Below are 13,071 nucleotides of genomic sequence, written 5' to 3' on the forward strand. Positions count from 1 at the left end.
TTTGGAAAACACTTTCCACTGCCGCTGTGGATTGACTGCTTTTCTTGTTGCTTGTGGCTTTTCAAAAACGTGTGCCCGTGTTTAAATACAACCCGAGTTTATTTTCATCGCATCCTGGCTGAGGGGTTTGCATGTTCTTGTAGGTTTTTTTTTTTTCCTTTTGGTATTTCTGGTGCAGGTAGCAAGGGGCGTTTGCACCGTTGTGGGAGTGGACACAGCCAACTTACGTTCTGGTTGTGTTTTATCAATAAACACAAAATATCATTTATATTTTTAAATTATTTATCACTAAACACTATTTCCAAAATATTACTAAAAATGGGAAAAAATTAGATTTTTTTTCTTTCTTAATTCATTTGATTCTATTTTTTCGTCAGGTATTAGTTTTGTTGAAACCCAGCTAACCATATCGTACTTTAGTCCGCTTTGAAGCATCCCAGCTTCTTCGAGACACGCCCACATTGTCACAGTGCTTGACCCCTGTGTGTGTCCGAAATGAGTATGAACATGCTTCTCACGCTCCACGCCTTTCTCCTTGTCGTCCTCCTCCACTCCCGTTGAGCACTGGCTTCCCACCTCTACGTTGAATTTGGAGATGCTCTGCTGTTTACAAGCGTTGCGTGTGTGTGCGAGACGGACTGCACAAACGCACATTGAGGTTAAAGAGTCACATGTGGCTAGCAGGTCAACAAGTGGTGAAATGTGTCAACTAAAACATCATTTGCTCAGTTTGTTTTGGACAAAATAGGAGCAGATGATGGCTGTTTAATGATACGCTCATGCTTGTGGTTCCTGAGATGGCTGGCTGGCTGAGAAGCAAGCCACAAGGAAAACGCCACAGTTCACCTACACATCCACCTCTCATGTCTAAATTTATTGCGCAATCCTATATGGTTTACTCGTTTAATATAGCATCGACTACCGTAAAGAAAATTCCGATTTGTGAGGACATACTGACTCTCGTGTGGAAATAGGCACGCTGACTATCATTTGAAGGAATTCAATGAAGAGACAAAACAACACGTACACATTTTTTCTTTTACCATAAGAAAATATCATTAGTTTTGTTTCGTCAAAAAAAAAAAAATCATAATAAAAGAGACACAATCAGTAACAATTGTTAAGTTGACACGCGTTTCAATAATTTAAGTTTCTGATTATGGATATTTAAACACAGAATAACAGTCATTTCTTCCTCCCATATATATATATGTATATATATATGTATATGTATATATATATATATATATATATACATATATATATTTATATGCTCAGGAATGTGAAGGAGGGACGTTTCTTTGAATTAAAAGGACATAATTGAACACAGGCAACATACAAGGTAGCACACACACACACTTGACATGACAATACAAGGTTTGACCTTATGTAAAACTTTAAAAAGTGATCCAAATAAAAAAACTGTTCAATGAAAACTGTGACTTGCACGACACTGTTACATATTGTTTTGAATACTGGTGAAGAAGGTTAACCCTTAGTAGTAGTTGAGATAGATTGATAGATAAATAAATAAGAATGAAGGAAGCAGAAAAGCCCTTTGCACGCCTTTTGTTTTGATTTGTCATGCTTATCTCCAGTGTTTGCAATGGGTTAGATGGAATTAAATATAATAGAGAAAGAAGTCTTTGCTGGTTGAAGTCAACTCCAAAAAAACAGTCTTTCAGAAAGCGACTTTTTCATGAAACGCCAATATTTAGAAGTGCAATTTCTTTCTTGTCTTATCCAAACAAGAATCCATGTGGAGAAGTTGCACTGGTTTCCACAGTTCAGGTCAAAGGCAGGAAATTTGCCGCACATATTTGGCAAGTCTTTGGATGCCACTTCCAACTTTTGCTGGAAAGGCTCCACTTTTTCCTCCATCCAGGTGTCGTTATGGCTTCTTCAAACAGTACGTAGAGTCTCTGAGGAGTAAGTTGAATGCTTTTAGTAAGACCTGCATTATCCATACTCCAAGCTCATCTTGTGCTCCTGGAAATGTCAGAAGACATCATTAGTCATGTTCTCAAAGTCAGGAGGATTCTGTAGACTCACCGAGAATCCTTTTAAAGCTTTACATCAGCATTGCTCTCATAGCTGCCTTGCTTATCCTTTTTCGATTCTTCCTCATCCTTCTTCTCGGATGTCCTGGAGGTCTGGGCCCCGCTGGAGCTGAGGGTTTCTGTTTGCTGGCTGTGGTCATTGTCTCTGCGGGACAAACAAAATGTCACTTATAATGTATTTTAAAACGAAACCCATAAATGAAAACATTTGGGGGGGAAAAAGGTGCAATTTCACTATCAAACACTAGATGGTGCCACTACTGAAAAAAGTTAAGAACAAAAACTTTATGGAAATGCTGCCTTAGATAAAGTGTGTCGTACCTGGCGAGGTTGTGGTCGTGGTGGTTGTTTGCATATAACGATGTCTACTACGTAGGAGTTGCTGCTCCTCCTCTCGTTTCTTTTGCTGCTGTTTTAGTATCTCCTTCTCATGGTCCAACTTCTTGTGCAGCAGGAGCAGCTCTTTCCTCTCCTCCTCTAACTTTGTCTCGGCAATCTGCATCATTTTCACCTCCTCTGGAGTCTTGTTGCCTCTCCGAGGGTCCGGGTTGGGTTCTTTGGTGGGTCTGAACCTACTTCCAAACCTGTCAATGGCTTCCTCAATTGGATTCCATTTGGCTTGAGGTTTTTGAGTGACAGACTTGGGAACGGAAGATTTATCTTCTGTACCCTCATCCCTGCCCGTTGGTCCCTCAATAACAATTCCCCCGGGACTGATGAGCCCCTGACCATCTTGTATTGTTTTATTGATGCCAACATGATCCACTGAAGACAGAGTCTTGTTTCCTTCTGCATTCCTTTCTTTGCTCTCCACTTGGGTTTTAGTCTCAAGTAAGCCAGTGGAGTTACGTGTCCAGTGTGAGCCAATGAGAACCTCTTCTTCGGGTGGAGATGTTTCAGCTCCAGCCAGACTGTAGCCTTCAGCACGCTGCCTGAAGGTGTCTCCTCTGGAGCTCCAGTGTTGCTCCAGAAGGTCCACCAGGAGGGAACCCTGATTCTGCTTCAGCTCATCCCACTGATGGAGCTCATCTTTGCTATGCACCTTCACCTTGATGGTCAAATGCATTTATATTGTGAGTACTCAATGGTGTCTTTTTTTGGTTGTTGTTTGTTTTTAACCTACCTGTCCACGTCCATGGCTGAGCGTCTGGTTGTGATGGTGCTCCTTGTGGCCGTGATGCCGGCGAGAAGATTTCCTTTTCAGCGCCGGCTGTCGTGGAGCGGGCTGACATCGGCATTCCACGTGATCCATCACGGACACCACGGCTTTAGCGTACGTGGGTCTTTTATTGATGTATTCGATCTTCATGACCTACACAAATTGAGACCGTTGAAGCTTAATTGTCTTTTTTTTTTTTGGGTGTGGTTGTGTGGTGGCTTGCCTGCAGGTATCTGGTGTGTGTGACAACAGGGACGCACTGAAGGCTTTTGGTGTTACAGCAACCGGAGCAGCGCTGCACCTCCACACATGGCGGCCATAGCAGGAAGTTCGCATTGCTTCGGTCCAACATTGCCCTGGTGACCTCCACCACCTCCGTGCGAACTTTACACACGGCCTGCTGGGCTGGCTGAGCAACTGGAGGAGGCAAAGACAAATTGTGAGTATTATTTCATTCCAGTCAGTCATTATTGATTTTATTTTTTTAAATCAGTTGCAAGGCAACATGAGAAGATAGAAAAAGACATAATAGGAAAAATAAAACTCATAAACATTATATAGGCAAGATCATTTGTCTTTTGGTGCTGGATGGGAAGCTTTCACGGTACTCCAACTGGTGTCCATTTATACCGACATCTGCTTTATTATCGATTCCCCCCCCCACCCCCAGAAAAAGGTTAATGGGAATGATTTTCAGCATGTCACCAAGCCCATACTTGTCACATAAATCAAGGCCCGGAGAGACAACCTAATGAAGATAAAGTACATCTTCATTCACCAAGAAAATCAGGAATCTTCCATGCCAGCACTCGGTCGGAGCAACAGTATTGTGAGTGCATTCATCATGACGTGCACTTACATACATAATTCGACATGTATTTTCTTGTCTTCTATTTGACAGGTTTGGATATGAGAAAGGTCTTTGGGTGTAATATATTCCTTTGGTAAGCCAATCTTTCACACGTGACATGTTAAAAAAAAAAAAAAAAGGGGAGGGGGGGGGGCTTACCCAGGCTCCTTGGTAGTCTGTGACCTCCATTTGCTGCTGAGTTTGGCTCCTCCTCATCTGAGACAAAGCAGTAAACACATAGAGGCTGTGATTAATGCAAACACCCCCCTCGATAATTGACCACAAACGCGTCCTAAAAATACAAGCTAGTCTGGCTAATTGGCACACTAATCGAATAATCACTTGATGTGTTTCTGATAGCATCTCCCTTTTTTGCTTGATGTTCACCAGGCACCATAAGAGAAGAAAATAAATAAAGTTGCAGAATTTGTGGATTTGAAATATAATATATGTTTACTACTACCAGGGGGTTTGCATTCATCAGGATTGTTTGTTTTTCCGGTTAAATAAAAATAGTTTAACGGCCAACATTTTTCCCACGGCATTTTCATTAGGTCCAAATGAGGGCGCTTATAAATACTAAAAATAAATACTCGGATGTTTGCAGGAGCAGTTCAATTCAAACAAGCAGGTCTTTACCTACGGAATCAGTCAGCAGAAGCAGCTGGAGGTCGTCGATGGAGGAGATGGGACTATTTCTAACCAGCTCCACCAGGGCCGCAGGAAGTGGATCCCCCTGAACGACATCAAATAAAATGGGATTCATCCTTGTTTAGTCAGTATTTAACTAAATGTGAGCAAAACATCAGGATCTGAGTGTAGGTTTAACCCCTCGAGTCATTATTGGGCGAGGGGGGGAGTGGTAAGGAGGGGGGGTATTAACCAAAGCAGACACACAATGGTCACTAAGAGCTGGCTGAATGACTATTGGCGTTGTGTCTTCTCATCTGCTAACATTTAGGGGTCAAAGGAGCCAGGAAGGAGCCAGGAAGTGGGGGAAGGAGTGATACAGAGAGGAGAAGAGAAGGGAGGCAGCCATGTCAAAAAGGAGATGAAGAAAAGAATGGACAAGGATCAGACGTGGGGTCGGGACACTTGCTCGCTCGCGAGGATGAGCTTCATGTTACTCCAAAGTCAGGAATTCAGTTATTTATGGAAAATAGAACATCCAAAATCTGGAGAATTTAATGAAGCTCTTTAGGAAGGACGTTTTAGCCAAAGCCAGCCATCCATGCATGAGCGGTTATTTTGAGCGTACTTCACGACGCCGTTTCCTGCATTGTTGCTTGCCCCCCCCCCCTTCTCAGAGTCTCAAAGAGTCCAAGCGTGGAAATGCCTGCTGTAATTCTGCTCGCATCTCTGTTGTAGAGCTGCAGATGCCCCAGAGGAGCCATCATTATTTCCTTTCCTCGCCAGTAGAGCCAACCTGCTTGCTTGGATAATTGTGTTTGATGTTAATTATAGGAGCTGGGCCTTTTTTCACAGCCCTGCCTGCCTTCTGTCAAGGTTTAGAAATTTACTAACTCAAAACAAACCTAGAAAAATTGTGGTACTGATTATACATAAAATGAGGCAAATTAATTGCGTGTCACAGATACATTGACAATTTTGACTTGAAATTTTAATTTGAGGCTAAATAGCTTTTTTTAAGTAATATAAAATATGTAATAATAATTCCTTCTGCTTTTTCAGCGTTTATGTGATAATTTTCCAGCCTGTGACATATTTGAAATTGATTGTATTTTCAGAGCCCTAATCTGGTAGCTTCCAGTGGACCGTCGAGTAGATGTATTGAGGAATGCCAGGTACGTCTGCAGGGGAGGAGCAGGAACATCTAATCGTATATAATTAGGGAGGGAGCGAGGAAGCTTGCTAAGCAAAAGTGTGCCGTGGCATTTTTCACAAATGGTCACGGGAATTATAAGTGAATGTGTGACAGTCGAGATTTGAACCCACAACCTCCAAACATTCTAACCACATCATACCTACATTAAAATGTTTTTGTTTTTTATTACTCTCCCACTTTTTGTTGTCAGTCCAAACTAACTTAGATGCAGTGGCAGCGCTAGGATTTTTTTCTTTAGGGAGGGCATTGGGGTGGCCAAGGATATTTCAGGGGTTCTACAAAACATTAAAAAAAGATTTTTTTTAAATATTTGACTGCCTTTAATAGCAAATATGATGTAGAAATGTATTGCCTCAAGTTTTTTAAATTGGATCACATGCAGGTGTTTTGAACATTTTAGCGACTGACTGAATAAGTTTGTTTTCCCCCCCTTGGTGGTCGCTCATTGACATAAACTCACAAGCACACAGCACTGTGTGTTGCTCCAAGCCATTTGTATGATAATTGGAATGTTTGAAGTTTGCGTATATATGCCTTAGTCCAACTCTGGGAATTCCCACTTGTATACATCAAAGTCATTTTTAACTTTCACCCATGAGCCTGCCTGTCAAAATTGCCTTTTTCTTCAAATGTTCTGCCTGCAGAAGCCATAAAAAAGGAGCAATTGATGTCAAGTCATCCATCATATATATTGTGTGATGTGTTTCACCTTTACGTCAGCCACTCTTGAAGGAAATGAGCAATTGAGCCATTTGTTCTCACATGCTAGCTTCAATTCATCTTTATAGCACAGAAGCCTTTTCTAATCTTTTATTGCTCTTAAATGACATCAGCCTGACTGACTTGCTAAGACTAATTCACTGATAGGATTACTTTTCATTCCTTTGCTGCCAGTTAGATTCCCAGCCACCCGCCATGGCGGGTCCCATGCCCGGAAAGACATCCGGCGTAGAAACTGTGCCAACCAAATCAAGTGAGTGAACCCTGATGGGACAAGCCGAAAGTCGCATCAACAAGTATTCTACTCAAATATGTCTTGCCTTCCTGTGCACGTGACACAAATGCATCCTGTCTTATTTTTTACAGGTCTTAGCATGATTCAACATCCTTAATGTTTTGTGTGAGCCATTTGCAAAATAGCCAAAAGTGACTAACTTGGATATGACTGTTTGTCTAGCAAAGTGGAATTGTTTGCTATTATTTAAAGTAGCATATTTGAATCCATTTGGACTCCTTTCTTGGCTGCGGTCCAAACATATGTTCTCTTTATAATGAAGTTACAATGTGTGTAATACAGCTCAGTGATTTATGACACATCTGGAGCTGCAGCATCTAAACGCACCATGTGGTGCATTCAAGGCACCTTAAGAGCTTATGGCTTCTCACCCACAGAGGATGAGGAAGATGCACGTGTCTGGCCCTGGGCAGTCATTCTCATGACACCTAATGGCAGGAATAATAGTTAGTCTGACAGCACCCCTTTTTTTTCAGACTTTTATTGTCAAGCATGCAGGTGCTCTGGAAAAAAAAAATAGCCTGGATGTAAAAATGATATAGTGTTAAAAGAACACTAAAATAGTGTCAATGGACTGATAACCTTTATAGCTTTACTAAATATAGACTGCAACGTAACACCGCTGTAGAATCGTATTCTATGCAAATTGACCTCGTATTAAATAAGTAGAAGTTGAGCAATTATTTTCCCACAGCTTTTCTCCGCCCGTCGTAGTGCAAGTGAGCGGCGTAAAAGTTGATCCAACTACTCACCTCGGCTGCGCCAAATCGCACGCACGTCGCCAGTAACGCGAGCAGCAGCTGCACGGTGGAGCTCATCTTGCTGGCCAGCCTGGAGCCTCTGCGACGGGCAGAGCATTTATGGAGGCTCCGGAGGCCCGCAGTCCTCGGCCGGCAGGGTGCGCGCGGCGGGTGCACTTGCTCTCCCGGCGGGGACACTGGTGCTCGCTCTCGCTCTCTCTCTCTCCCCCTGCGGTGTTCCGAGCGCGCACCGAGCTTTCTTCGCGCGGTGATGTCAGCTATCCAAAGGCTGAAGATGGGACGCTAGAAAGCTCCCCTTTTTTTTTTTTTGCAAAATCTTTCACTTAATCCGGATCGACGATCACCTTGCTCTGTGCGCCAGATTGATGCGCGCCGGCGTCAGTCCGAAAAGTTCCAAACGACAAAACTATCCACCGTGATTAAAATATTAAAAAGTAGCTACAAATTTGAATAGACATTAGAAGTCTCCTCCCCCCCAAAAAATATTTAACCGTAATCCAGCAAAGAATCCGGTGCTGGCAGGTTGCGGTCCTTTTGGGTCTTGGTTCTGCTTCCCGAGAAGTTTCTAAATGTGCAGAGGCCTGAGGCTGCAGGAGAGGTGGCGGTGTGAGGGGTACAGCATACTTCCAAGACTCTGCTGTTGGTCCGCTCAACACTCGCCCGCCCCCTGCCTCAGGAATGGCTGCTCATCATCTGCATAAGCGCACAAAGAAACACACTTGAATAGCTTTCTGTCTGCAATATGAAATCGAATAATGATCAGAATTAGCACATCACGTTCGATTTTCAGCTATGTGAATTTAAATTTCGTGATCATATTTTGCTTGTCCTACCTACCAGTGGCAGGCCTAGAGGTGGGGCTGCAGGGGCAACACCCCCCCCCCCCCCCCCCCCCCTCAGGTGCCAGACCATGTAATTGACGTGGATATTTTCCAGGAATTTTTTTTCCACATTTATGCCCATCCTCCAAAGCCCCAAAAAGAGCAAAGCATGAGGGAACTGTACCAAAACAGTCTGGTCAGAAAGTGTCATGGGTCATTAACATCCTATACGTGCTATTTTTTCCACTTTCCTTTTTTTTTGTGTGTGTGAACTTCAGTGACATTCAAATTTCTCCCTTAAAGGCAAATTATTCATGCAAAATTACAAAATTTCACAACTGAGCCAGCAATGTTAACTTAGTTGATCTCAATCATGTCTGCCCTTCCCCTCCCTCCCCTGTATGTCATATAAAATAGAAAGCACCTGCTGTGCACATACCACGAAAAGAAACACTATACAGGTTTATTTATGCATATTCATTTTGAAAATAGATCACTCTTCTTAATTTAATGTGAAATGCATATTAGATAGGCAAAATAAGAGCGAGAGGAAATACGATCTCAGAAACTAAAAAGAGACTTCCTATTTCAATGTCATTGGGAGGCTCAGTCATGTTCAATCATAGCCGGAGGTTGAGGAAAATGATTGAACTTGGCTATAAAATTCCGTTTCAAAGGTTCAAATTGGAGTTGGGGAATTCCTGTGTGCCTCAAGAGTGCACTGTTCTTAACTTTTTCCCCCGAGACACATGGCCTGTCAAATTTGAGTTAGATGAGATGACGGGATTTTTTTAGTCATAATTCTCTGAAAGGCTTCCTTCAAAATTGATGGCTAAACTTTTGACATCTATCAATTTATAAACTCTTTAGTGTTCTGCAAAAGCGCCGCTAATATGCATGCTAAGCTCTTTGGAGGTTGCCATTGTTAACACACCACTTGCTGCTGTGGCTTTTTTTTTTTTTTTGGACACTGATTAGCATCTCAATGCTTGGCAAGATTTGAGAGAATCCGCCCATCCATTTTCTACCGCTTATCCTGTTGAGGGTCATGGGTGAACTGCAGCCTATCTCAGTCAATTAACCTAACACGCATGTGGAAAAGCCCGGAGAAAGTGCCTAAAATCTAAACTTATGTCAAATCTTTTAGTCTTACGTAATAGAACTTTAAAAAAAAAAAATTCTATTGCTGGATACTGACTCCTCTGATTACCTCAGAACAAGCAGCCAAGCTATCAGGAACATAAGGGTGTCTGTAAATACCACAAGAGTTATTCTAAGAGTCACGACCTTTTAATGCTCGCTAATGTTTAGGGAACATTTTTGAAACAATGATGCTAACAAGTGAAAATCAGCCCCCGCCAGCCAGGCCCCAAAATAAAAGATTATAAGTCAGTCTCATGGAGGCAAAGTAGAAGTTTGCCTTCAGAGACTTTTGGTGAACAGCACAGCGTCAAATACTCGGATGCCATTGTTTGTCTAACGGGCCAATGGAGGAAACGCTATGAGCTATAGTGCTAAATTTACACCCAGCCATACAGGAGCTCTACAAGGCCACTAGCAAAGTGATACCGACAACATGCAAACCGCAATTTAGTTTTTACCGAATGTACCAGTAACTCAAATGTCATCCTAGACCTTACTTTGAAACCCTAACTCTAGTATGAAACCCTACTTTGAAACCCTAACGACCTTTTTTGTTTTTCTCAGGGCTGTGAGGCAACCTTACAAAATACCAAAGGTGGGAGTAAGTCACATATGTGCAAGTCATAAGGAAGTCAAGTCTTGACCTTCAACTTTCAAGCGAGTCCAAAAAAACAAAGTAAGGCAATTTGAGTCACCAGTAAAATTTCAAGTCATCACTTTGCTTCCTCTGCTCTTAACGTTGTACATCAAGTCACATTTAGTTCACTGTGAAATGTTTGTACATTTTTCTGCTTCCAACGGTGTGGTGTTTCTTAACAACTGAATTGAAAATGAGTCCACGGGAGCACTGCAACGGCCGCAGAACAATTCATCTTAGGATGAACTATCGATACAAATATTTTCATTTGATTGAAGCCAATGGCGTTAACCACTCTGGTCGAGTGAGTGCCTTTATTCTTAATGTCGCAATATTTTATAGAGCTAGTCTAAAACAGTAAACAAAGCCATATTGATTCTTTTGGATTTTGATCACAATCACTTTCAATAGTTTATTCCTTTCTAAAACCTTTTCTCAAAAACTGTCACTTTCAATTACAAAAAAAATACAATTTAAAGAACATTTAGTATTTATTTGTATTCAATTACTCGACTCTCCATACATATATAGGAATAGAACTTTACGTCTTTTGTTGTAATATAACTGATTTTAATATAGAAGCTGGTGTAACACTTAACAGATTTCTGTTGGTGGTGTGCCTCGAGATTTTTTCCAATGAAAAGTTGTGCCGTGAGTGAAAAAAGGTTGGTTAATGGACACAATTTGACTTCCATTTTTTTTTTTTTGTATTTCTAACAGTGTGGTTTGTTCATGCACTGTTCCATGTACACTATGGACTGTACATGCGTGTGTTCGGACAAAGGATGAATGGAAGTGCACACGAAGATCAACCCCCCCCCCCCCCCCCCCCCCCTTCCCTTGCATATTGGCTAACACACACACTGTCCCAAGCTGACAATCATTTTACCCATGGACAGAGGGAGCCTCTATGCTTAGCAAGGGAGTGACAAATGACAGCACTGGCCCAAATATTTAAGAGCTTTTCAGAAGATCCGGAGAAGGTCACAGCACCGTGAACCAATCTTCAATTGAACAATGATGCCATTTGATTTGGTGCGTTTTTCCGTTGATGGCAGAGAGGATTCAGTGGGTAATTTGACATAGTGGACTTTCAGATGTTAGAGAAGAAAAACAGGAATCTACTGTAGTTCTACTGTACAAAGGCTTGCCAGTGTGTGTGGGTTCGTAGGTATGAGACTTTTTATCTGTATTCATTTTTTTTCTATAAAAAAAAATTCCAGTGAAGTAAAAATGAGCGGGCCATGTGACAGAGAAGGATTTATCAACATCAACTCACAGATGAATCCAAAAAAGAGCGTGAGAGACTGACAGTGAGGAATCGCTGGAATGCTTTCTCAAGAGCGACATTCACAAAAGGAACGAAAGACGGAGAGAATGCAACGTTGAGGTGTTCAAAGAGATGTCAATAGAAGAATTACAATAGGAAAGGCTCATGTAAAAAAAAAAAAAGGAAGAACGGAATGTTGAGTGGCGCTAAGCATGGAAAAATCAGTAGCGCGGCTTGAAGGCCTTCAAGACCTTCTCAGGAGCACGGACCCAAAGGCCACATTCACCTACATACTTGTATTTTTTTCATCTTGGCTTTTACGAGGCCTTTAGACTCAGAAGCACAAATGAGAAATGCTCTTTTGTAAGCCTCCATTGCTGCTTTCAAAGTCAATAACTCCTAATGTATACGGCATCAAATGGTGCTAATAAATGATAGCGCTGAATAGGGGAGGAATTTACAAAGTCATTCAAGTGTGCACATGTCTCGATGTTTGTTCTCACTTGTGTGCCCCGACTTGTTAAGAAAGGTCAAATAAGGAGAAATGTTTTCACTGCCGTGTAAATCTATTTTGCACACTCTGGCATTGTTTGCGGCTAAGACCGGGCTTTGGGAACATCATGGCAAAAATGGACACCATCTGCATGCTGGAAAATAAAAGCCAGAAGAGCACAAAGCTTGGAGAGTCAAATAGAGGTGCAGGTGTATTTATAAACATTCGACATGTTTCGGTCTCCTCCCCGATATTCCTGTTTACAAGCTTGCTTCCTGATGCCCCATCATCTGGAATTCCTCTCAAAATTCAGGATGCACGTACATTTCGTGACTCATTCCGTCCATGCAATGGAAAATGTGGATGGATGGATGGAGGGAGAGAGAGAGAGAGCGAGAGATATAATGATTTGAGAAATTGCAAGAGAATACTGGAGTTGTTGGATTAAGCTGGACACGCCGGCAGGCATGAAAATGTGCTTGAATAGAATGTCTGATCTCAGTTTAGTATCAGAAGAGTGAGCGAGCGGCTGTAAATTGTCGGAAAGGTGGTTGCACACCAATGACACAGAAACAAACTAAGTCAACTAAATTTAGCATTTGGCTTTGATTGCTTCATGGAGCCAGTGTGGCTAAGCTGGTTATTTTGGATCATCAAATACATTGGATGTTGAAGTCTTCTTTTCTATAGCTGCTCTATTTATTCCTGCACTTTATTTGTATTTGCTGCTGGGGGATCAATGGGATACTATACGTCAGAGGTCCATGGACCAGTACCGTTCCGTGGGTCACTTGTGACGCTTGTACCGGTCACGTGACAAGTTTCCCCAGTCGAGCCCGCAAAGCTAGCAAAAATGAGTAAGAATTTATTTTGAAAAATATAAAATAATTGGCGATTCTCTCCCAATTACATCCGTCGGTTCAGGTCAAGACAAGTTAGGGTTAGTCGGATCATTTTATTTCATTGTATTTATATATTTATTTATATATCTATTATTATTTATTTATATATATGTA

General features: G+C 41.8%; 1 protein-coding gene and 1 long non-coding RNA gene across 3 annotated transcripts; one reads left to right on the forward strand and one right to left on the reverse strand.

Moving 5' to 3' along the window:
- Window positions 1-1,019: 1,019 nt before the first annotated feature.
- On the reverse strand, window positions 1,020-8,506 carry pdgfbb (platelet-derived growth factor beta polypeptide b). 2 transcript variants are annotated; one of them, XM_049746178.2, is made up of 8 exons: window positions 7,683-8,506; window positions 4,709-4,805; window positions 4,229-4,285; window positions 3,443-3,636; window positions 3,184-3,372; window positions 2,382-3,108; window positions 2,053-2,205; window positions 1,020-1,922 (listed from the first exon to the last, which is right to left on the reverse strand). In XM_049746178.2, exons 1-7 carry the CDS (start codon window positions 7,746-7,748, stop codon window positions 2,072-2,074), a joined length of 1,464 nt encoding a protein of 487 aa, XP_049602135.1. In that variant the 5' UTR covers window positions 7,749-8,506; the 3' UTR covers window positions 1,020-1,922; window positions 2,053-2,071. The 2 variants fall into 2 exon arrangements, with proteins under 2 accessions (XP_049602135.1, XP_049602134.1); XM_049746177.2 differs by having other exon boundaries at window positions 1,020-1,989; window positions 7,683-8,504.
- LOC125984220 (uncharacterized) lies at window positions 3,515-12,030 on the forward strand. Its single transcript, XR_007486863.1, has 7 exons — window positions 3,515-3,658; window positions 3,890-4,048; window positions 4,121-4,163; window positions 4,677-5,874; window positions 6,810-6,888; window positions 10,220-10,331; window positions 11,013-12,030. It is a non-coding gene; the product is annotated as an uncharacterized lncRNA (long non-coding RNA).
- Window positions 12,031-13,071: the final 1,041 nt, after the last annotated feature.

The sequence above is a fragment of the Syngnathus scovelli genome, chromosome 16, assembly GCF_024217435.2.
Source record: "Syngnathus scovelli strain Florida chromosome 16, RoL_Ssco_1.2, whole genome shotgun sequence".
Taxonomy (NCBI): domain Eukaryota; kingdom Metazoa; phylum Chordata; class Actinopteri; order Syngnathiformes; family Syngnathidae; genus Syngnathus; species Syngnathus scovelli.

Coding starts and splice junctions, on each gene's coding strand:
- pdgfbb (XM_049746178.2), bottom strand. CDS start 7,748: ATGAGCTCCACCGTGCAGCTGCTGCTCGCGTTACTGGCGACGTGCGTG. Junction 4,286..4,708: donor TCTGCTGACTGATTCCGTAG/GTAAAGACCTGC, acceptor GCTTTGTCTCAG/ATGAGGAGGAGCCAAACTCA. Junction 2,206..2,381: donor CACGACCACAACCTCGCCAG/GTACGACACACT, acceptor TTTGTCCCGCAG/AGACAATGACCACAGCCAGC.